At 69.4% G+C, this 20,527-nt stretch overlaps 3 protein-coding genes and 1 long non-coding RNA gene across 5 annotated transcripts; 3 read left to right on the forward strand and 1 right to left on the reverse strand.

Moving 5' to 3' along the window:
- Nucleotides 1–99: 99 nt before the first annotated feature.
- On the forward strand, nt 100–7,837 carry AJM1 (apical junction component 1 homolog). 2 transcript variants are annotated; one of them, XM_082401837.1, is made up of 3 exons: nt 100–1,427; nt 2,981–3,138; nt 3,214–7,837. In XM_082401837.1, exon 3 carries the CDS (start codon nt 3,266–3,268, stop codon nt 6,191–6,193), a length of 2,928 nt encoding a protein of 975 aa, XP_082257963.1. In that variant the 5' UTR covers nt 100–1,427; nt 2,981–3,138; nt 3,214–3,265; the 3' UTR covers nt 6,194–7,837. The 2 variants fall into 2 exon arrangements, with proteins under 2 accessions (XP_082257963.1, XP_082257964.1); XM_082401838.1 differs by having other exon boundaries at nt 3,055–3,138.
- A 508-nt stretch (nt 7,838–8,345) lies between these two features.
- On the forward strand, nt 8,346–9,967 carry PHPT1 (phosphohistidine phosphatase 1). Its single transcript, XM_082401903.1, has 3 exons — nt 8,346–8,651; nt 9,023–9,147; nt 9,700–9,967. Exons 1-3 carry the CDS (start codon nt 8,492–8,494, stop codon nt 9,790–9,792), a joined length of 378 nt encoding a protein of 125 aa, XP_082258029.1. The 5' UTR covers nt 8,346–8,491; the 3' UTR covers nt 9,793–9,967.
- An 820-nt stretch (nt 9,968–10,787) lies between these two features.
- On the reverse strand, nt 10,788–13,157 carry LOC309633290. Its single transcript, XR_014247411.1, has 2 exons — nt 13,038–13,157; nt 10,788–11,808 (listed from the first exon to the last, which is right to left on the reverse strand). It is a non-coding gene; the product is annotated as an uncharacterized lncRNA (long non-coding RNA).
- MAMDC4 (MAM domain containing 4) lies at nt 11,805–20,269 on the forward strand. The gene is given in 24 exon segments (XM_082401905.1): nt 11,805–12,261; nt 12,264–12,381; nt 12,455–12,628; nt 12,708–12,843; nt 12,845–12,872; nt 12,874–13,288; nt 13,439–13,564; nt 13,737–13,874; nt 13,966–14,312; nt 14,572–15,160; nt 15,321–15,452; nt 16,000–16,116; nt 16,279–16,413; nt 16,553–16,689; nt 16,760–16,979; nt 17,082–17,219; nt 17,329–17,447; nt 17,534–17,624; nt 17,778–17,924; nt 18,112–18,246; nt 18,349–18,476; nt 18,582–18,690; nt 19,213–19,391; nt 19,519–20,269. Coding segments are annotated over 24 exon segments (3,990 nt in total). The 5' UTR covers nt 11,805–12,171; the 3' UTR covers nt 19,561–20,269.
- The last annotated feature ends 258 nt before the right edge of the window (nt 20,270–20,527 follow it).

Raw genomic sequence — 20,527 nt, forward strand, 5'->3', positions numbered from 1 at the left:
GGCTCCTGCCCAACTGGGACGGGTCCACCCCCCCCCAGCCCCCGGTCGGCGTGGGTGGGCAGGAAGTTCCTGAGCGCCCTACCTTCAGGCCACAGAGCCCTTTTTCCCTGAGAGATGACTGCCTTTGGGGGTAGGAAGCCTCAAGCAGGCCCAGCCCTACGCGTGCCATGCCCTATCCAGGTGGGACCAGCACGGCCACCATCCTGTGTGCCCGGTCCAGCCCTCTGAGGGCAGCTGTGTGTCCCTGCTCCCACCTGACACCCAACCCCAACCCCACAGGCCGCTCCCCGCCAGCTGTCAGCAGGGCCCTGCCCCGCCCCCACCCCCACAGGTGCCCTGAGAACTGCTCCCTCGGGGGGCATGCAGGCTAGGCCTTTGCAGGTGGAAGCGGGGCCTGGTGGCCGGGCCTCCCCCTCCCCAGTTCCTGTGCCTAGAGAGCTTCGCACCCAGGAGGCAGCGGGCCATCGCTCACTGGGCAGGTGTTGGGGGCTGGGCCCCAGATACCTTAGGGGCTCCCTTTAGCCCAGAGTTTGTGAGGTCGACTGTCCCTGTAGTACCCGCTAACGTGGGGACCACACTGACCTGAAGCTTGCCCAGGGCCCCTCATCTAATGGACCCACAGTGTGGCAGGTCCCGGCCTTCGGGGCCAAGGGCATTGGTGTCCCGCCCCTCTGCCAAGCTGGAATATTTCCTGCTCAGCATCTTGTGTGGGAGGGACCTGGAGGGAGGATGTCACCATGCAGTTCATGGGTGTGCAGAGCTGCCCAGGGCAGCGGCAGCCTCTGGACATTGGAGGCGGGGAGCGCGAGAGCGTGCCTTTGCCTGGGGAAGCTGGACATCCTGGGAACAGGAGGCTGCGGGCACTCAGGTGGTGCCCATCTGGCCCCAGGTACCTGGGGAGGGCTTGGCACCTCCAGCACCGCAGCACAGAGGCCAGCGGGGCGGGGAGCCGCCCATCTGCTCCTGCCCGGGCTGAACCGAGGCGTGAGTTCCGGGAGCTGTCCGCTGTGTGGGCCAGGGCTTGGGCCTCCTCCAGGCTTCCGCTCCAAGGCCTGCCAGGCCACCAGCTGCCCTTGGGCAGGTGTCCTGGAGATGGGGGCTGGCAGGACCGGCCAGGTGCTCCCTGGACCCGGGTCCCCTAGTTAGACCCCAGGCCTGCCCTTGAGGCTGCAGAGAGCCCGTCACCCCACGCCCAGCCACAGCCCCAACCTGGAGCCAGCAGGGCACACGCGTCCCAGGCCCACAGCGCGGCCCCTTTAAGTGCAGTCCTGCCAGCCGCCATCGGGGGCAGCACTGAGCGGCCCGGCGGCCTCGCGCCGCTGCCTGGAAGCTTCTGCTGGTGCCGGGGACGCGGCGGCAGCGCGGGGGACAGCAGAGCTCGCCGGGCCTGCGCAGCCCACCGGGCAAGGTGGGGGAGCACCGCCCAGGTAAGGGGTCGAGGCCGCTGCCCCGCGGGTCTTTCGCAGGTGCGGCACCCACAAGGATGGGGGTGCCGCCCCTGGAGGACGCCGGTCCCCACCCGGCCGCTCGGGGCAGGGGCCGGGCTGCTTGGCGGGGAGGCCACCCGCCGGGCTCATTAGGCCTAGGACCCCGGCGAGGGCGGACTATCCCATCCCCACGGGCAGGGGTGTCGCCCAGTCTAGCTCATCACAGCAGCACCAAGGCCGGGCTGTCACCTCCCTGGGGCGGAGCCTCACGCCCCTGTCATCCAGCCCCCAATTCCGGCCTAGCTTTAAGATGGAAGGGAGTGGGAAGGGGTGGTCCTGCAAACCAGGGGCAGTTGGGGTGCGCCTGAGGCTGAGATGGGGGCAGGCACTGGGCCCGGGTGGCCTTGACCCAGGAGGGCAGCCCTGCCGGCAGGAAGCCCCTGGCACACCCGGGACACAGAGGGTCAACCAGACCAGAGGTCCCACCAGGTGAGCAGCCAGCTCCCCGCTTTCCGCAGCTCACCCTGGAGCGTGCTCCCCCAGACTGTGTGAGGAAGTGGGTCCCTGTACCACTGAGCTCCTCCCAGCCTGTCCAGGCTCTGGGTACCCAGTGAAGCCGGTGGCTCAGGTCTGAACGTGAGCCTGGTACAGAGGGCTGGACCCCAGCTCAGCCTGCATGCGGGGGCATGGAACCTTCCCGAGCTGCTGTGGGGAGGGCCTGCCTGAGAATCGGGGGCGGCGGGGGCTTTACCCACCCACTGCCCTGCTTCCCCGGCTGGCAGCCTCCTGGCCTGGTGCTTTGCTCAGGGACCCAGGGGCAGCCTTGAGCTCCTGGCTCACAAGCCCCCACGTGGTCCTGCAACCAGGGCCCGGTTTCCGGCTGCAGTGCACTCACTGCAAAGAAGGGGGGTCGCTCTCCTGGGCTTTTCACGACAGCCCCAAAGATCTTAGTGGGTTTCGCCACCCCAAGATGAGGGAGAGTCAGAGGATGTTTCTGCAAAGGAAAGGGAGCTTTAGGGTCCACCATGATCTTTGGAAGCATTACTCTGGCCTGGGCCACACGGAGAGTTGAGGGTGGGGCCGGCAAGTCCACGAGCCGAGATGCCATGCCTGGACCTGACGGGGCCACTTCAGGATCTGGGGCCTGACACAGCGCTGGGGGAGGACTGCACGTCCAGCCTAGCCAGCAGGTGGGGCGGGAGGCTCAGGTGACTGTGAGCGGAGCTGCTTAAGGCTGGGGCCGGGACCTCAGACTGCAGCAGCGGAGGGCTCGCTCTGCACTGGGTCTTAAGGAAGGGGCTTCAGCCACCTGCTCTGTGGAGCCAACATCTATAAAGAAGTCTGTGAAGACCCCAAATGAGTACACAGTTGCTCCAGCAGTGGGCACCACGGTGGTGGTCCTGGGATCACACCCCCACTCTTCCTACCCCGCTGCTGGCCTGTCCCAGGAAAGGGGTCTACCCAAGCCTGCCCAGTGGTCACTAGTGGGCGCAGACATTCGGGAACCACTGCAATGACATCCCCGTTCTGGCTGACCCGCCTCATCCCAACAGAAAGTGGCCCAGAAAGGATGGTCTGGATGAGGGGGCAGGACCTGCGTGGCTGGACAGCTGGGTTCCCCCTGCAGGTGCTTCTGACGCCAGCATGGAGCAAGTGCCTGCGGCCTCGGCCAAGGCCCGCGGCCAGGGCTGCCCCGCCCACTGTGCCCCAGGTAAGCCGGGCCAGCGCTGGGGGTTAGCGGGGCCTGGGCTACAGAGGGGCTGCCCTGACCCGCGTCTCCCCTCAGGGCGAAAGCCCCGAAAGGCCGAGTGAGCTGCAGCCTGGAGACCTCTTTTAAGATGACCCGCACGGACCCGCCGGACCTGCTGGTGTCGACCGTGTACCAGGACATCAAGGTGGCGGCCCCGGGGCCCGTGTCGAGGCCCCCGCCATGTGAGCGCCCAATGGCCCGGCCTGCTGCGCCCGCGCCTTTCAACAAGCGCCACTGTCGCAGTTTCGATTTCCTGGAGACACTGGACGGGGAGGCCATGGAGGCCCGTCCGGAGCCGCCGCCTCCGGAGCCCGCCGCGCCGCGCGCCCGATCCCGCGACGGCGAGCCCCGGCGCCGCGCCCGCTCGAAGAGCGCACCCCGTGCGGCCCCGGGCCTGGCGGCGGCGCCCGCCTCGCCGCCTGTGCCGCCGCGCCGAGGCCGGGAGGCCCAGCGGGCGGCGCCGGCCGACGCATCGCCCCGCCGGGAGCCCGCGTACCCCGCGCTGCGCGCGCTCGCCAACGAGCTGCACCCCATCAAGCTGCAGCCTCAGCGGGGCGGCCCGGGCCGCATGGCGCCCCTGTGCGCCGCCGCCAACCGCTGTGCGCCGGCCGAGCCACCCGCGGGGCCGGCCCCCCACGTCCGCTGCCGCCTGGACGTCAAGCCCGACGACGCGGTGCTGCAGCATGCCGCCCGGGGCTCGAGACCCTGCGGGCCCACCGAGACCGCTCCCTGGCCCCGCGCCGCCCCGCAGCTCCACGGCCTCACGGTGCCCGGGCCTCGCCACGTGGGGCTCTCGCTCACCCCCACCCCCAGTGACTCGTACTGCGCCGACCCCCGGGCGCTGTACTGCGATGGGCCGCTTCCCGGGTCCCGGGACCACGCGGAGCGCCGGAGTCTGCCCTTCACCACCCCGCCGGGCCCCACCCAATTCTTCTACACCGAGGAACCCGAGGGCCACCCCGGTGGCTTCATGGCCAGCCCTGGACCGCCCTTCGACAGCTACTACCCCAGGCCCTTTCTGTCCGAAGAGCCACCCGGGCCCAGTCCAAGACGCGGGGGCGTCTACTATGCGGGGGAAGTTCGCACCTTCCCCGTCCAAGAACCACCCTCCCGTTCCTACTACGGGGAGGCCCCGCGAGCCTACGGCCCGCCCTGCGGCCCCCGCTACGCCCCCGAGGAGCCCCGGGCTCACCCCGCCGCCCGCCCCTTTTACACTGAGAACTTCGGGCGGTACCGCAGTCGAGACGCCCTGACGCGGACTTACCCACACCCGCGCGGCAGCCCGGCCTGGGGCGACTGGGGCCCGAGGCCTTACCGCACCCTGCAGGTGGCGCCTCCCCCGGACCCCGGCCCGTTGCTCGCCTCGTGGCACGGCGGCACCGGCACCAGCCCACCCCGGCTAGCGACCGACAGCCGCCACTACTCGCGCTCCTGGGACAACATCCTGGCGCCCGCGCCGCGCCGCGAAGACCCACTGGGCCGCGGCCGTAGCTACGAGAACCTGCTGGGGCGCGAGGCACAGGACCCGCGGGGCACATCCCCCGAAGGCCGGCGCCCGCCCGTCATAGTGAACCTGTCCACCTCGCCCAGACGCTACGCGGCGCTGTCGCTGTCCGAGACGTCGCTGTCGGAGAAGGGCCGTATGGGCGAGGGCCTGGCCCGAAACTGGTACGTCACGCCGGAGATCACCATCACCGACAACGACCTGCGCGCGGCTGAGCGCCCGAGCGCCAGGAGCTGGGAGCTGCCGGGGAGCCGCCCGCGGCCGCCTCCGCCCGCCGCCCCCGATGGCCCCGCCTCTGGCCGCCAGCGCAGCCTCGAACAGCTGGACGAGCTCATCACTGACCTGGTCATCGACTCGCGGCCCCCAGCCGGCCAAGCGCCCGAGCCCGCGTCCGACGGCCTGGGCCGCCAGCTGCGGCGCCTGCTAGACTCGCGGCCCTCGGGCGCCGGGGTCCCGACGCGGGCGCCGCGCTCGCCTCCCCTGTCTGCCGGCAGCGCTGAGGAGCCCGCGGGCCCGGGGCAGGCGGCCGACGCGTCCCCCGAGCCCAGCGCCGACGAGGACGACCTGATGACGTGCTCCAACGTGCGCTGCGGGCGCACCGAGACCATGTTCAACGCCTGCCTCTACTTCAAGTCCTGCCACAGCTGCTACACCTACTACTGCTCGCGCCTCTGCCGCCGCGAGGACTGGGGCGCGCACAAGGCGCGCTGCGTGTACGGCCGCGTGGGCAGCGTGTGCCGCCACGTGTTGCAGTTCTGCCGCGACAGCGGCCCAGTGCACCGCGCCTTCTCGCGCATCGCGCGCGTCGGCTTCTTGTCGCGCGGCCGCGGCGTGCTCTTCCTGGGCTTCCCGAGTCCCGGCTCCGCAGACAACTTCCTGCGCTTCGGCCTCGAGGGGCTGCTGCTGTCGCCCACCTACCTGTCGCTGCGCGAGCTGGCCACACACGCGGCGCCACTGGGCAGCTATGCTCGGGAGCTGGCGGCCGCCGGGCGCCTCTACGAGCCGGCGGAGTGCTTCCTGCTCAGCGTATCCGTGGCCGTGGGCCCCGGCGCTGCGCTACCCGGCGCCCCTGCCAGGCCAGCTCCCGCGCCGCGCAGCCCTGGACCCACGGTGCGCAAGTTCGCCAAAGTGGCTCTGGCGGCCGGCAGCCCGGCACGGCCGCCCCCGGCACGGGGCCGCGAACCCGACATGGAGACGTTGATCCTGACGCCGCCGCCCGGCACCGCGGGCCTGGACCAGGACGGCGAGGCGGGCCGGCGAGCACGCGAGGTGGCCTTCATCCACATCCAGCGAGAGCTGCGGCTGCGCGGCGTCTTCCTACGCCACGAGTTCCCGCGCGTCTACGAGCAGCTCTGCGAGTTCGTCGAAGCCAACCGGCGCTTCACACCCACCACCATCTACCCCACGGACCGGCGCACAGGCCGCCCCTTCATGTGCATGATCATGGCCGCCTCCGAGCCACGCGCGCTAGACTGGGTGGCCAGTGCCAACCTGTTGGATGACATTATGTGAGCCGCGGGGGCGCGCCCGGGGCCCGCCCAGTCCACTCAGGCCCCGCCCCGAGCTCACCAGTCCCCGCCCAGCTCGCCAAAAGCTCCGCCCCATTGCATTCTCCACAGGCTCCGCCTTCCTGCGAACCCCCTTCCCCCCCACCCCCAGACCAGTCCCGCCCGGCTCCCTCTCCCCCAGCTCGCCGTCGGGCGTCTCCAGAGGCCGGTCCTCGGCCGCTTGGTGCTCCCCGCTGGGAGGCGGGGTGGGTCTGAGGAACAGCCCGCCCTGCCTTTACGCGGAGGGGTCACTGCTGCAGATCCCACCCGCGCATATCCGGTTCGTCCGACCCCTGTCCGTCTGCAGGGCCTCCCTGGAACCTCTCCAACCCCGGCTCGCCCTGGTCCAGGAGCCCGAGTCGACCAAAGCCTAGTCCCGTCCCTTTAAACACCCTCCCCACCCGCCTCCTGTGGTCTGGGATGCGTCCTGCTCAGAGGCCTTTCCTCTCTAGAGGACACCCTGATTGGCCTCGGTGTGTCCGCATCCCAAGCACGTCCTGGCCTGATGGGCAGGGCCGGCGGGGACCTGCGCGTGGCGTCTCCGCCGGCCCCCGCCCCTGCTGTGCCGGACCTTGGCAAACTGACGGCGCTGCCCGCCCTGCTGCAAGGGTTGGGCAAGCAGCAGTGAAGGGGTACTCGGGGGTCCTCAGCCAAGGCGCAAGACACCCAGCCAGAGGGAAGGGAGTCCTGGGCGGGGGAAGCAGAGAGGACGTATGGGTAGGGGCGCTGGCCAGACCTGAGACCTGGCTGGGCGTGAGTCGGGCTGCCTGCCATCACCCGACAGGATGGCCCTAGGCGTGTGCCAGGGCAGACCCGGGGTGCAAACGGCAGCGCAGGCCCTAACCACATAGGGAGGCAGGAAGCAGGTACACAGGATGGATTTGCGGGAGGGGCCGAGGAGGCCGTCCAGCAGGGACCCTATCCCTTGGCGCAGGGAGGATCAAAGAAGAGGGGCGTTCCCAGTTTGGAGCAGGGTGGGGAAAGCGTGGATGGGAGCAGGTTCGCCAGGGCGGTGGTCCACCGGAGGGGTGGGGGCGCGATTAAACAAATGCCCCCGAGCGCTCGCTCTAGCCGTGCCCTGTGGTGCGGCCAGGGGGCCCGGCTCCGGCCCTCGGGAGCGCACACTCGAGTGTCCTTCGTTCCCCGCCCTCCCCCGGGGTGCCCGCTGGCCCTGGCCCGGGCTCCAAGGATGGCGAGTGACCTGGAGAGGATGTGAGGCCGGGAGCCCGGAAGGGCCCTCCTGTAGCCCCCACCCCCCACTGGGGCCAGGTGGGGCCCTCCTGGGGGCCCATTGTGGACCCCCCCAACCCCCGCCTCTCTTCCCGGCCCTCGCCCCTGACCGTGCACCCGCGCCCATCTCCCCTCATTCCTCCCTCCCCTAAATGCCTGTGCGCCTGCCTCGGCTCCGCGCATTTGCACCGGCCACGCGCCCCGCTTGCCCCACCCGCCTTCGCGGCCTCCCAAACTGGCCGCCGCGCCCCCCCGCCTGGGTGCCTCCGCCTTCTGCCCCACGCCTGAGGGCCGGCCCTCCAGGAAGGACCCTGGACCGGGATTACTTCCAGAGGGCGAGCGCTTTCGAACCAAGGAAAATAAAACTCGAATGTAGCCATTGCTGCCTCATTTTTTGTGCGGGGGAGTGGGTAGCACGCGGGACGGTGACTTTCGGAGGCGTGGCGGGGACGGCCTTCGGAAACCGGGGAGGGACACCATGGAGCAACGCGGGGTGGGAAGCAGGAGAGAGAGGCCCTCGGACTCGGTGGGGAACGGGGGAGGGAGGCCCTCGGGCACAGGGGGGGAAACCCGGAGGGAAGCCAAGGGACAGCGGGAGCGGACAGCGGGAGCGGTGTGGGGGAGGGAGGACTTCGGTCACGGTGGGGGAGGGGGTCAGGGCCGGCGCGCGTCCCTTGGGCCTCATGGGCCTCCTAACCCCCACCAAAGGGGCCTGTCACCCCGCCCCCCCCACCCCCGAGCCGCCTGTAAAGGAACTTTTCCGTGGGCTGGATTGAATCACCACCTACTCCCGGTTCCAAGTTCCTCTTTAAGCGGAGCCGGCGTGGTGTCCGGGCTGCAAGGAGCTGGATCGCGATTGGCCAGTCTGTGCCGCGGGTTGGCCGCGTGGTTGGCTGAGGCACTGGGCTCGGGCAGCATGACCCCGCGGGATTGGTCAGGGGCTCCCAGGCCCCGCCTCCCGCACTGTTGGCGCAGCCCTGGGTCGCGTGGGGGAAGGGCCGCGGGCCGCAGGGGGTGAGCGCGCTCCGGGAACATGACGGCGGCGGACCTCCCCCAGATCCCCGACGTGGACATCGACTCCGACGGCGTCTTCAAGTATGTGCTGATTCGAGTCCACGCGGTGCCGCCCTCCGGGGCCCCGGCCGGGGAAAGCAAAGAGATCGTGCGTGGCTACAAGTGGGCTGAGTACCACGGTGAGGGCGGGGTGGAGGGCCAGGGGGCGGGGTCTCCGGCGTCTGTGGGCGGGACTAGCCACGGCTGTGGGCGGGGCCGAGGGGCGTAGTGGGAGGTGATCCTGTACCCGGTTTCATCTCTGGCTGGCCCAGAGGAGCGTGGAGTACCCAGAGTCTGGAGTATCCAGATGGTCCTGGAGACAAGGAGCTGCCATGGCCCGACTCCTCCCTCCTAGTCCCAGCGCCCCTGCCTGGGTGCACCCCCTCCTGCCTTTGATCCCGTCCCAGAGGGTCTCCTCTCCTGGGGAGGGAGCTGCTCAGAGCGAGGCTTCAGACCCCTTCAGCCTCCAAGGGCAGCCAGGGCTCGTGCTGAGCCCCCCTTCCTATCCCAGCGGACATCTACGACAAGGTATCAGCCGAGATGCAGAAGAAAGGCTATGACTGCGAGTGCCTGGGGGGCGGGCGCATCTCCCACCAGAGCCAGGACAAGAAGATCCACGTGTATGGCTACTCCATGGTGAGCCCACAGCCTCGGGCCTGGGTGGGCCGAGGGCCCCAGTCCTAGCTTGGGGAGACCTGGCCCTCCAAGCTGCCTGACCTGGGGTGCTCAGAGTTTTCCGGCCCTTCTCAGCGGCAGAACCCTCCATCCAGGACCTGTAGGCTCCGCATTTCTCATGTGGCATGACACAAGAAACACACAGGGCGGGAGGGAGCCACCCCCTGCTCCTCTGCTCTGGCGGGCTGCGTGCTGTTCCTGGTCCAAAAGGCCTGACTGGCTGTCATCCTTTAGTGCTTCGAGGCCATCAGTGCTGGGGTGAAACTGAGAGGCCCCTGCCCCTCCCTTCACCAAGCTACGAGCAGATACACGGGGGCACCTAGAGGGGTCTGGGCCTCCAGCTAGAGGAACCTCCCTCAAGATCTGCTCACCCTGGTGGCCACGCTTCCACAGGAGAGCGCCCTGGGGCGGTCGGAGGGGATGACAGCCCCCTCCCGAGCTGTCCCCTGGTGTCCCTGCTGACCGGGCACCCAGAGCCAGGACCGGGCTGTGAGAGCTGCCTTCTCCCTTCAGGGTTACGGTCGCGCCCAGCACTCCATCTCCACTGAAAAGATCAAAGCCAGGTACCCTGACTACGAGGTCACCTGGGCCGACGACGGCTACTGAGGCCCACCCGAGGCCAGCCACCTCCAGCAGCCCACTCGGAACTCTGCTCTCCAGGCCGCCTCCCAAGAGGCTGGGCTGCACCCCCTGGCGCTTTGCCACCCTGGCTAGGCCTCGGTGCCCAGGATTACCTCTCTGGGGAGAATTAAAAGCATCGTCACCTCCACTGGTCCCTGAATGCTGTGTGTCTTGGCTTCTTTGTTCCTAGGTCACCTCTCTGTACCCCCGACTAGAGTGGGGGCAGCGGGTCACTCCTGGCTGCCCCTCACCCCGCTCCACCCCTGGGGGCCCAGGGAGTGGCAGTGCACACTCAGCCCTTTGGGGCCTGATAAGGGGGCCCCTGGGCTGATGCCCCCGTTTATGGCCTGATTGCTTCTCCACGCACCTGCTATCCCCAAGGACATCTGGGAGGAGGCCTGATGAGCCCTTACGCAAGGAGCTAGGGCTGAGTCCCTCGGGCCTGCCGAGGTGGGGACCCATCCCAGTGTGCGGGGAGGGCAGGCGCCAGCAACCACCCTCCTGGCCGGCTGCCAACTGAGGTCACGAGTCAGGCAGTCTACGACCCCTTGACTCCAAGGTCAGGTCCCACGGCACTGCGCCGCAGCCACAGGCTCCGCTCCAAGTAAACAGGCAGGGCTTCAGACTCGGAGCTGGGAGCCCCTCTCCCAGGACCCTTCTCTCGCACAGGGCTGTGGGGAGCGGAGGTGCCCCTCGCCGAGGCTGTGGTCCTGCTGTGCCAGCCCCCTGTGGGCCTCCAGCACCCTCACGGGAGCCTCTCCAGGCAGGCGCCATTGCGACCGCGTGTGAAAACGAAAGACTTCCCTGGTGGTCCAGTGGTTAAGAATCCGTCTTGCAATGCAGGGAATGCGGGTTCGACCAGGGGTTAGGGAACTAAGATCCCACGTGCCGCAGGACAGCTAAGCCCACGCACCGCAACTACTGAGCCCGCGCACCACAACAAAAGATCCCACGTGCCGCAACTAAGACCTGACGCGGCCAATAAATAAATTTTAAAATAAAGATGAGGAAACTGAGGATCAGGTGAGACAAGCTCCCCAGGCCGCATGGTAGTAAACTGTGGGTGGAGCCTGGCTCCAAATCCTCCACAGGAGTCGGTGCCACAAGCCCCCGAGTCTCTAGGCTCCTCTGGACCCTGTGCCTGGCAGCGTCCAGCCCACACTGTTCAGGACACTTGTTGACGAATAGTCTGGTCATCGTTTGTAAGTGAGCAAGCGAAGAGGAACCCACAGGCTGAGTTACGGAGAAGGCCAACGTCCTGGGTTGTTGGGGCTGCCCCCTCCCCATGCGGGGAACTCAGGGGCTGGGTGTGGGGTTTGCACAAGCTGGTTTCCTACTGGCAACCTGGGCCAGGCTGAGTTGAATTCCCAGCAGGTGTGGGGACAGAGACCCCAGGAGAAGCGGCCGAGGCCGGTGTCACTCGGTGCCGTCTCCAGTGGGGCCTCCACCCGGCAGGGCTGGGCAGCAGTGGGCATGATGGTCGGAGCCTGACCTTTGGCCTGAAGAAGCCAGGCAGGTGGGAGCCCACCTAGGCCAGGGGCCCCTCTCCTGGATGCTTTTACAGCCGGGCGCCCGTCCTTGTCAGCGCAGGGCGGGGCCAGGTGAGGGGCCGCAGGTACAGATGGGGCTGAGCCCCGCTCTCCAATTAAAGTAGAGTCAGCCTGTGGGGCCTCGGGCTGAGAACCAGGCAGAGTCCGCACCAGGCTGGCCGGTGTACACACTGCCCCTTGGTCTCCCTCCCTCTGGCCTGACCATGTCTCTGCCCGGCCACCACCTGCCTGCCTTGGTCCTGCTCCTGGGTGAGTCGTCGGGCCTGGTTCCCGAAGCAGCAACGTCCGGGGGCTCGGGTGCTGGGCCTACAGAGAAGGAGGGCTGCAGGCCCTGGACGGCCTGCGGTGGGGGACGCAGGCGAGCCCTTGGGGTCCTGGGGATGGCCCCGCCGGGGAAGCGTGCTGCTCTCCCTGGCCTCAGTCTCCACCTGGGCTCCAAGGTGAGAGGGCCCTGCAAGCAGATCGTAGTCAGCCACTCTTGACCTGGACAGAGCTTTGGGGGGCCTGGGCCACCCGTTGATGCATCCCCTTGAGGGGGCTCCCTGCTGGCAGCCCCTCCGGTCTCTTGCTGGGCTCCTGTTCTCTTCCCCAGGGAGTGTCCCACATCAGGGGTCCTTGGTCCCTCGCTCGCCCACGCACCACCCCCCATCCTGACACGCAGCCAGCCTCTCCAGGTTGTCATTCTCTGCTTGGCCCTGACAGGGACCCCCCAGGTGGCAGTTCTCTGGGTTCCAGGCCCCCAGACACAGACCCAGCCCCCTCCCTGCATGACTTCCTGGCCTGGACCCCAAAGCAGGGTGACCTATGTCCTGGGATGCCCGAGTCTGAGCAGTTTCTGGGCCATGGAACAGTCCCAGGCAAACTGGGATGTGGGGTCTCCCTACCCCAGGCCACCTGGCTGTCCCTCTGCTGGCAGCAAGGTCCCCGGGCTGGGCCTGGGTCCCCAGCCGCTGCAGAGCCCCCCGCGAGGCCGTGTGCAACTTCGTGTGTGACTGCAGGGGCTGCCCCGACGAGGCCCAGTGCGGTGAGCCGGGGCCGGGCAGGGAGCGGGCAGGGCCGGCGCTTGCAGGCACCCCACCTGACCACCTGCCCTCCAGGTTACCACGGGGCCTCACCCACCCTGGGCGCCCCCTTCGCCTGCGACTTCGAGCAGGACTCCTGTGGCTGGCGGGACATCAGCACCTCAGGCTACAGCTGGCTCCGAGACAGGGCAGGGGCCGCGCCGGAGGGTCCAGGGCCGCGCTCGGACCACACTCTGGGCACTGACCTCGGTGAGGCCTGGGCGGGTCTCCACACCAGCCCTCCCCTCTGTGCTTCCCGCCCGGTCTCCTGACCTCTTGGCCCGGCCAGGCTGGTACGCGGCTGCTGGCACACACCGTGGGAGACAGGCAGCCACTGCAGCGCTGCGCTCCCCCACCCTGCACGAGGCAGCCCCCTCCTGCGAGCTGAGCCTCTGGTACCACGTGGCCTCTGGAGGTGCGGGTCCCAAGGGGAGGGACCGGGAAAGGAAGGGGAGCTGCCGCAGAGACGGGAGAGCGCCCCCAGGACGGGACGGGCAGGGGCCCTGGGGCAGGGGCCACCAGGCTGGGGGAGGTCCCGGGGCCTGAGATGCCTGGGACGCCCCACTGCAGGTGTGGCCGAGCTGCGGCTGGAGCTGACCCACGGTGCGGAGACACTGACCCTGTGGCAGAGCTCGGGGCCCTGGGTCCCAGGCTGGCAGGAGCTGGTGGTGCCCACCGGCCGCATCCAGGGTGACTTCAGGGTGAGACGGGGACGGTCCGGATGGTGGGGGCAGCGGGGAGGGTCTGAGCCCTGCCTGAGATCCCAGGGACCTCGCTCTCTTCAGGTGACCTTTTCTGCCACCCGAAACGCCACCCGCAGGGGTGCTGTGGCCTTGGACGACGTGGCCTTCTGGAGCTGTGGGCTGCCCAGTAAGGTCCCCAGGCCGCGAACGCACACCTGGGTGGGGGAGGGGTTAGCAGGAGCCCGTGGTCCCCTCATTCTGGCCTTGAGCCTCTCCCCAAGCTGCCCCGCCCCGGAGCCTTGGGGTGGGGTGATGGGTTAACCCTCCCCCACCCTAGCCCCGCAGGCGCACTGCCCCCTGGGGCATCACCATTGCCAGAACAAGGCCTGCGTGGAGCCCCACCAGCTGTGCGACGGAGAGGACAACTGCGGGGACCGTTCAGATGAGGACACGCCCACCTGCAGTGAGCCGGGGCTGGCGGGGCCAGGGGCGGGGGCTGTCCCTTGGCACGGTCCTTCTGGGGGTGAGGCAACTCGTGTCCACCTGGAGCTGGGGCCATCAGCGCAGGCCCGGGGAGGCGGGGGGCCCAGGGAGGAGGCCCCGCGTGGTAGCCGGAGCCCCGCTTCCCGCCCTAGACCACCACACGGCCACCGATTTTGAGAGGGGCCTGGGCCTGTGGAACCACTCAGAGGGCTGGGCCCGGAACCGCAGTGCGGGCGGCCTGCAGCACCCCGCCTGGCCGCACCGTGACCACAGCCGGAACAGCGCACAGGGTGAGGCCCCCCCGGGGACCCCATCTGCCACCCGGACCACGCTCGGCCACAGCACCCCGGCCACCCCGGCTCACGCCTGCTGTCTCCCCAGGCTCCTTCCTGGTGTCCGTGGCCGAGCCCAGCGCCCCAGCCATCCTCTCCAGCCCCGAGTTCCAGGCCTCGGCCCCCCGGAACTGCTCGGTGAGGCGGGTGGGGGACACAGGTGGCCACCCTGATCGCCTGGGCCCTGGAGAGCCTCCCCTGACATGCTCGCTCCCCTTCCAGCTCACCTTCTATCACTACCTGCACGGGTCCGAGGCCGGCTGCCTCCAGGTGTTCCTGCAGACGCGGAGCCCTGGCGCCCCCCAGGCCGCTGTCCTGCTGCGCAGGCGCCACGGGGAACTGGGGGCCGCCTGGGTCCGAGACCGCGTTGACATCCAGAGCAAGCACCCCTTTCGGGTGAGGGTGGCAAGGGCAGCATCATGCAGGGACGTGGGGAGGTCCAGGGGCCCCTCAGGGAGTCCGGTCTGGGCCCCTCCGCTGTCTCAGCAGGAAGGCAAGCCAGAGCGGAGGAGGGGCTGCCTGCCGAGGCCCCTCCTGCAGAGCTGGGGTGGTGATGGGAGGGGGCGTAAAGCGATAGACAAGTACGAGGTGTGGGTCGTGGGGAGAGGGCTCGAGGGAGCAGACCCAGGGATGACAGAGCCACCTCTGCCCTCAGATCCTCCTGGCCGGGCAGACGGGCCCGGGGGGCGTCGTGGGCCTGGATGACCTCATCCTGTCTGACCACTGCAAACCAGTCCCAGGTGAGCCTGCTGGGCGCCCCCCTGCCCCACCCCGGCCCCCCGTGAGGAGAAGCACAGGCCCCGCCCGCCTGCCTGATTCCTGCTCTGCCCCCACAGAAGTGGCTGGCCCACCTCCTGGGCTCTGGGCTCCAGGTCCCCGGTCCCAGCTGTCCAGCCTGCAGCCCTGGAATTTCTGCGAGCCCGGACATCTCTTTTGTGGGGACCTGTGTGTCCCCCCCGAGCAGCTGTGTGACTTCCAGCAGCAGTGCCCTGGGGGCGAGGACGAGCAGGAATGCGGTAAGAGGCGGAGCTGGGTGGGGGGAGCCCTCACCTCCCTTCCCCCAGACCCGCCCCGCTCGCAGCGGTGGGCGGGGCCGTTCACACCGGCTGCCATTGCAGGCACCACGGACTTCGAGTCCCCCTCGGCCGGGGGCTGGGAGGATGCCAGCGTGGGGCGGCTGCAGTGGGTGCGTCTCCCGGCCCAGGACAGCGGGAGCCCTGGCACGGACGCCAGCGGGGCCGCTGGTGAGGCCCGAGTGCCCCGCCCAGGGCAGCCTGCAGCCTGCCTTGCAACTGCACCCGCACAAGGGTCCCCGCTCTGCCTCTTTTCACCGGGGAGGGTCTCTGAATTGGGGGGTGTCCCCGGTTCTCAGAGATCAGCTCTGAGAGGCCCACTCTTCCCCAGGGCACTTCCTGTCTGTGCAGAGGGCCTGGGGGCAGCTGGCAGAGCAGGCCCGCGTCCTCACACCCACCCTGGGCCCCTCTGGCCCCCGCTGTGAACTCCACATGGCTTACTATTTTCAGAGTCACCCCCAAGGTACCGCTGTCCCTCCAGGCCCTCTGCCCAGCCCTGGGGCGGGGGCGGGGCGGGCTGGCCCACAGTGACCCTTTACCAGGCTTCCTGGAGCTGGTCGTGGTGGAGGGCAGCAGCCGTGAGCTGGTGTGGCAGGCCGCGGGCAGCAGCTCCGGGGGCTGGAAGGTGGACACGGTCCTTCTTGGGGCTCGCCACCGGCCCTTCCGGGTGAGGAGGGCAGCCTGGGGCGGGGGGTGGGCACGCGGAGCCGGCCCTGACTTACCGGCCCGTCCCCCATGCCCCCGTGAAGCTGGAGTTTGTTGGGCTGCTGGACCTGGACGGCCCTGGCCAGCAGGGTGCGGGGGTGGACAGCGTGACCCTGAAGGACTGCAGCCCTGCGACGGTCACCGAGAAAGGTGACCACCGTGGCCCAGTCCCCACCCAGGGGCCTCCCACCCAGGCCTCCTCGAGGGACCCCCGGGAGTCCCCAGTCCGGGAGCAAGTCTCTCCCACCCTCTCGGGGCTCAGGAGGGGTGCAGGGGCTGCTGACCCCCCAGTGCCTCACCCCCAGAGATCTCCTGTAACTTTGAGCGGGGCACCTGCGGCTGGCACACCGGCCACCTCACAGATGCCCACTGGCACCGGGTCAAGAGCCGTGGCCCTGGGTACGACCACACCACGGGCCAAGGTGAGGCGGGGCGCCCCGACCCGGGGGCAGCTCTCAGACTCGGAGCGGCCTCTCGTACCCTGGGGGGCTCCCAGACCGGACTCCCAGGGGGCAGAGGGGAGCGCTGGGCTGAGTGTCCCCAGCCTGGCGTCTCTGCGGCTCAGCCCCATGGCCCGCCTGCAGGCCACTTCATGCTCCTAGACCCCACGGAACCCCCAGCCCAGGGCCCCGGTGCCCACCTGCTCACCTGGCCCCAGACACCCGCGGCCGCTCAGGAGTGCCTCTCCTTCTGGTACCACCTCTACGGGCCCCAGACCGGTGAGACCCCGTGCTGGGCGGGGCCACAGTGGAGGCCCAAGGGGGGCCCCGAGTTCTGTCTCCGGGACCCTCGGGGCTCTAGAGGGGGTGAGAAGCAGGAGTCGGGCTCTTGTCCCCTCCAAACCCCGCCTCCCCCTAGGGACTCTGCGCCTGGCGATGAGGCGAGAAGGAGAGAGAGAAAGGCACCTGTGGTCGCGGTCTGGCACCCACGGCAACCGCTGGCATGAGGCCCGGGCCACCCTCCACCACCCGCAGGACTCCAGCGCCAAGTATCAGGTGAGGCCCAGTGCCCGGCAGTGGTGGGCAGGGCAAGGCCCCAGCCAGCTGACCCCCCGCTGCCCCCCAGCTGCTGTTCGAGGGCCTCCGGGACGGGTACCACGGCACCATGGCGCTGGACGACGTGGCTGTGCGGCCCGGGCCCTGCTGGGCCCCCAAGCGCTGCTCCTTCGAGGACTCGGCCTGCGGCTTCTCCACGGGGGGCCGGGGCCTCTGGACACGCCAGGCCAACGCCACGGGCCAGGCGGCCTGGGGCCCCCCTGCAGACCACACCACAGAGACGGCTCAGGGTGCCGGCAGGGGGTGGGGCAGAGGCGTGGGGTGGGGGTGGGGAGCTGGGGGGCAGGGGCGGGGCGAGGGGGGGCCGGCAGGCTGACGCTGGCACCCCCCAGGGCACTACATGGTGGTGGACATGAGCCCGCAGGCCCTGCCCCGTGGCCACGTGGCTTCCCTGATCTCGGAGGAGCACAGGCCCCTGGCCCAGGCCGCCTGCCTGACCTTCTGGTACCACCTGAGCCTCCGCAACCCAGGTGAGGGGCTGCCGGGCGCAGGGGCCGTGGGTCCCCTCAGGCCCCGACGCGGAGGCCGTTGGGGAGCTGCCCCGCTGCTGCTGACCGGGGCTGGCTGCTCGGGCGGCAGGCACCCTGAGGGTCCACGTGGAGGAGGCCGAGAGGAGGCAGGTACTCAGCATCAGCACCCACGGAGGGCTTGCCTGGCGCCTGGGCAGCGTGGACTTGCAGGCCGAGCGGGCCTGGAGGGTGAGAGGGGTGGAGGGCCTTCCTCACCCCCACGGGCCGTCCAGTGCCGACCAGACGCGAGCCCCCCCCGCCCTGTGCCCGCCCAGGTGGTGTTTGAGGCCGTGGCCGCCGGCGTGGAGCGCTCCTACGTCGCACTGGACGACCTGCTCCTCCAGGACGGGCCCTGCCCTCGGCCAGGTGGGAGCCCGTGGCCGGGCCCTGGGACCTGCTTGGCTCCTGGTGGTACCGGCTCCGTGCCTCCCCCAGGACGCCTGGCCTGACCTCTACCCCCCGCAGTGGTGGTGCCCCGGGGATGGGGGCAGCGCCGCTTATTGCCCAAGTCCCTTGCAGCTTCCTGTGACTTCGAGGCTGGTCTGTGTGGCTGGAACCATCTGCCCTGGCCTGGCCTGGGCGGGTACAGCTGGGACTGGAGCAGTGGAGCCACGCCCTCCCGCTACCCCCAGCCCCCTGTGGACCACACCCTGGGCACAGAGGCAGGTGGGTCTGAGTCGGGAAGGGACCCCAGAGCCATACACACCCCCGGGCACACACCTCACTCACCCCAGCCCAGGCCAACCGGCCCAGCCCAGCCAGGCTCCCGCCAGGGTCAGAGGCCGAAGGTCGGGGGGGGGGGGGGGCCGGCTCCATCGGGTCCGCGGGGCACCGCGCCCTCTCTCGTTCCCAGGCCACTTTGCTCTCTTCGAAACGGGCGTGCTGGGCCCGGGGGGCCGAGCGGCCCGGCTGCGCAGCCAGCCCCTGCCCGCCACCGAGGCCTCCTGCCTCCGCTTCTGGTACCACATGGGCTTTCCTGAGCATTTCTGTGAGTCGGGCCGGCAGCACGGGTGCTGGGGGAACCGGGCACGGGGGCAGCCCCGCCTCCCGCCAGGTTGGGGGCCTGACACCCCTGGCCCCCTGCTCTCAGACAAGGGCGAGCTGAGGGTATTCCTGAGCAGCGCCCGGGGTCAGCTGGCCGTGTGGGGCGCGGGCGGGCGCCTGCGGCACCAGTGGCTGGAAGGCCAGGTGGAAGTGGCCAGCACCGAGGAGTTCCAGGTGAGGCTGGGCCGCCCAGAGCCGGGAGACCTCAGGGGACTCAGGAGCTCAGGAGGGGCCATCCTCCTCCTCGGATCCACCCAGCCTCTTCTCCCTCCCGGTTAGATCGTGTTTGAAGCCACTCTGGGCGGCCAGCCGGCCCTGGGGCCCATTGCCCTGGATGATGTTGAGTACCTGGCCGGACAACGCTGCCAGCTGCCTACACCCAGCCAGGGTAAGCCCTGCTCCGGGTCTGGGCCTGCACCAGCTTCGGTGGTTCACGGCCCACGTGGCTGCCAGCGGCCTGCTCCTGGCCCAAGAGACCAGGAGAGCCACCGGGCCGGGCCCTGCACCATCCCCTCCCTCGCCCGCTGTGCCCCACCCCGGGCTGGGCCGCCCCTGGTCCCTGTTCCCTCAGGACTGGGGTGCCCCTCCCGGGCCTCTGCACTCCGTGCTCCCGCTCCCAGTCAGGCCAGAGACCACAGCCAGCCTCTTGCTGGAGCACTTGCGGTTGCTGCTGATTCGTGACAAAGGCGGGGTGGGGCTCTAGCCTGGGGCCACGACTCCCCCGGCTCTGCAGCTGGCAGCCGCCTGCCCACCAGGGCCTGGCCTCAGCTGGGAGCCTTGTGTGGGCACGACTGGCGCCCCCCCTTTAGCGGGGGGCCCAGAAGTCCTCAGGGCTGTGGGGACGGCCGTGCCCGGGCATGGGGCTGACAGGGAGGGCACGGATCCCGGGTCACGTGCCCTGCGCCCACAGGAGACACAGCAGTGGCCACGTCGGTGCCAGCTGCGGTTGGCGGCACCCTCCTCCTCCTCGTGCTGCTGGCGCTGCTTGGACTTGCGGGACGGCGCTGGCTGCAGAAGAAGGGGGGCTGCCCCTCCTGGGGCGAGACGGACGCCGTGGCCCCCAGCTTTGACAACATTCTCTTCAACGCGGTAGGAGCCCTGGGGGGGCGGCGGGCAGGAGCTCCTGAGCCCTGCACTCGGCTGGACGGTGAACAGGACCCTCCCGCACGCGGGGCCACTGCCGCCCGGTGGTCACAGAGCTCCTCCTTCCTCCTAGGACCATGTCACCCTGCCAGCATCGGTCACCAACGACCAGTAGATGACGCGGAGAAGACCCTGGCTCCTCACCTGAGCTCCCCCCCCTTCCTCAGCAACCTGGCCCAGGGACCAACACCTTCCCCACCCCCCCAGGACACGTCGAGTCCCTGCATTCCTCACCCTCACAGGGACTGCACCTACATACCCCAGCGATAAGTGCCCCGGCCCACGAGGGACACCCCCGCTGGCCAGCCAAGGTTGAGGTCTGCACGTCCTGCTCTGCCTGTCAGCAGGAAGTGGGGGCTCCTCGGGCTCCCCAGACCCAACCCGACCTGCCCAAGAGTATGTGCTTGGGGGCCCCTCCCACGTGCCTCAGTGACTCAGGAGACTGGAAACAGGCAGGCCACGGAGACGGCGCCAGGGGCTAGAGGCACCAGGAGGGAGGCGCAGCAGGACCCTGAGAAGCCCCTGCCCCAGGCCAAGCGAGCCTCCGACCAACCTAGTGGAACTCTGACCCAGGGCCCATCAGGGGCCCTGCCTCACTGGGCGATTCTGCATCTGATTAAGACAGAGAGAAATCCCCAGAGGTGCTGGTGACAGACTTAGGAGCAGACACTTCACTGGGTCCAAGGTGGCATGGAGCTGAACTTGTAGGAGGAATGCCCTGTGTCCCCTGTCCCAAATAAAGGTCGCCGTGTCCACCCTCCCATGGTCAAGGTCCCCGCCCACATGCCACCCTCATCTAATAAAATGGAGCTGAGTCTTGCTGACCTAGGGACAGTCCCAGGCTCTGATCTTCCACGAGGGAGATTCAGACACCACCCGACAGGTCTGGAAGACCCCCCGGGCATGGCTGTCCTGGGGCAGGGGGTGACGGCCACACGTGCACGGCCAGGTGCTCCCTGGACTCCAGCCCAGGTGGCTCCACCCTGCCACCCCGGCCCACTGGGCTCTGCACGGAATGATGTGACCAGGGACTCAGTGCCAGGGGAGGGCCAGGGTCTGGTGCCAAGAAGCTGATGGACGCC

The sequence above is a fragment of the Balaenoptera borealis genome (genome assembly GCF_965194805.1).
Source record: "Balaenoptera borealis genome assembly, chromosome: 8".
NCBI lineage: Eukaryota > Metazoa > Chordata > Mammalia > Artiodactyla > Balaenopteridae > Balaenoptera > Balaenoptera borealis.

What these genes read in the sequence shown, in the direction of transcription:
- AJM1 (XM_082401837.1), top strand. Translation starts at nt 3,266, where the DNA reads ATGACCCGCACGGACCCGCCGGACCTGCTGGTGTCGACCGTGTACCAG.
- PHPT1 (XM_082401903.1), top strand. Translation starts at nt 8,492, where the DNA reads ATGACGGCGGCGGACCTCCCCCAGATCCCCGACGTGGACATCGACTCC. An exon ending in CAAGTGGGCTGAGTACCACG is followed by an intron (nt 8,652 to 9,022) that starts GTGAGGGCGGGG and finishes TTCCTATCCCAG; the next exon opens with CGGACATCTACGACAAGGTA. An exon ending in ACGTGTATGGCTACTCCATG is followed by an intron (nt 9,148 to 9,699) that starts GTGAGCCCACAG and finishes TTCTCCCTTCAG; the next exon opens with GGTTACGGTCGCGCCCAGCA.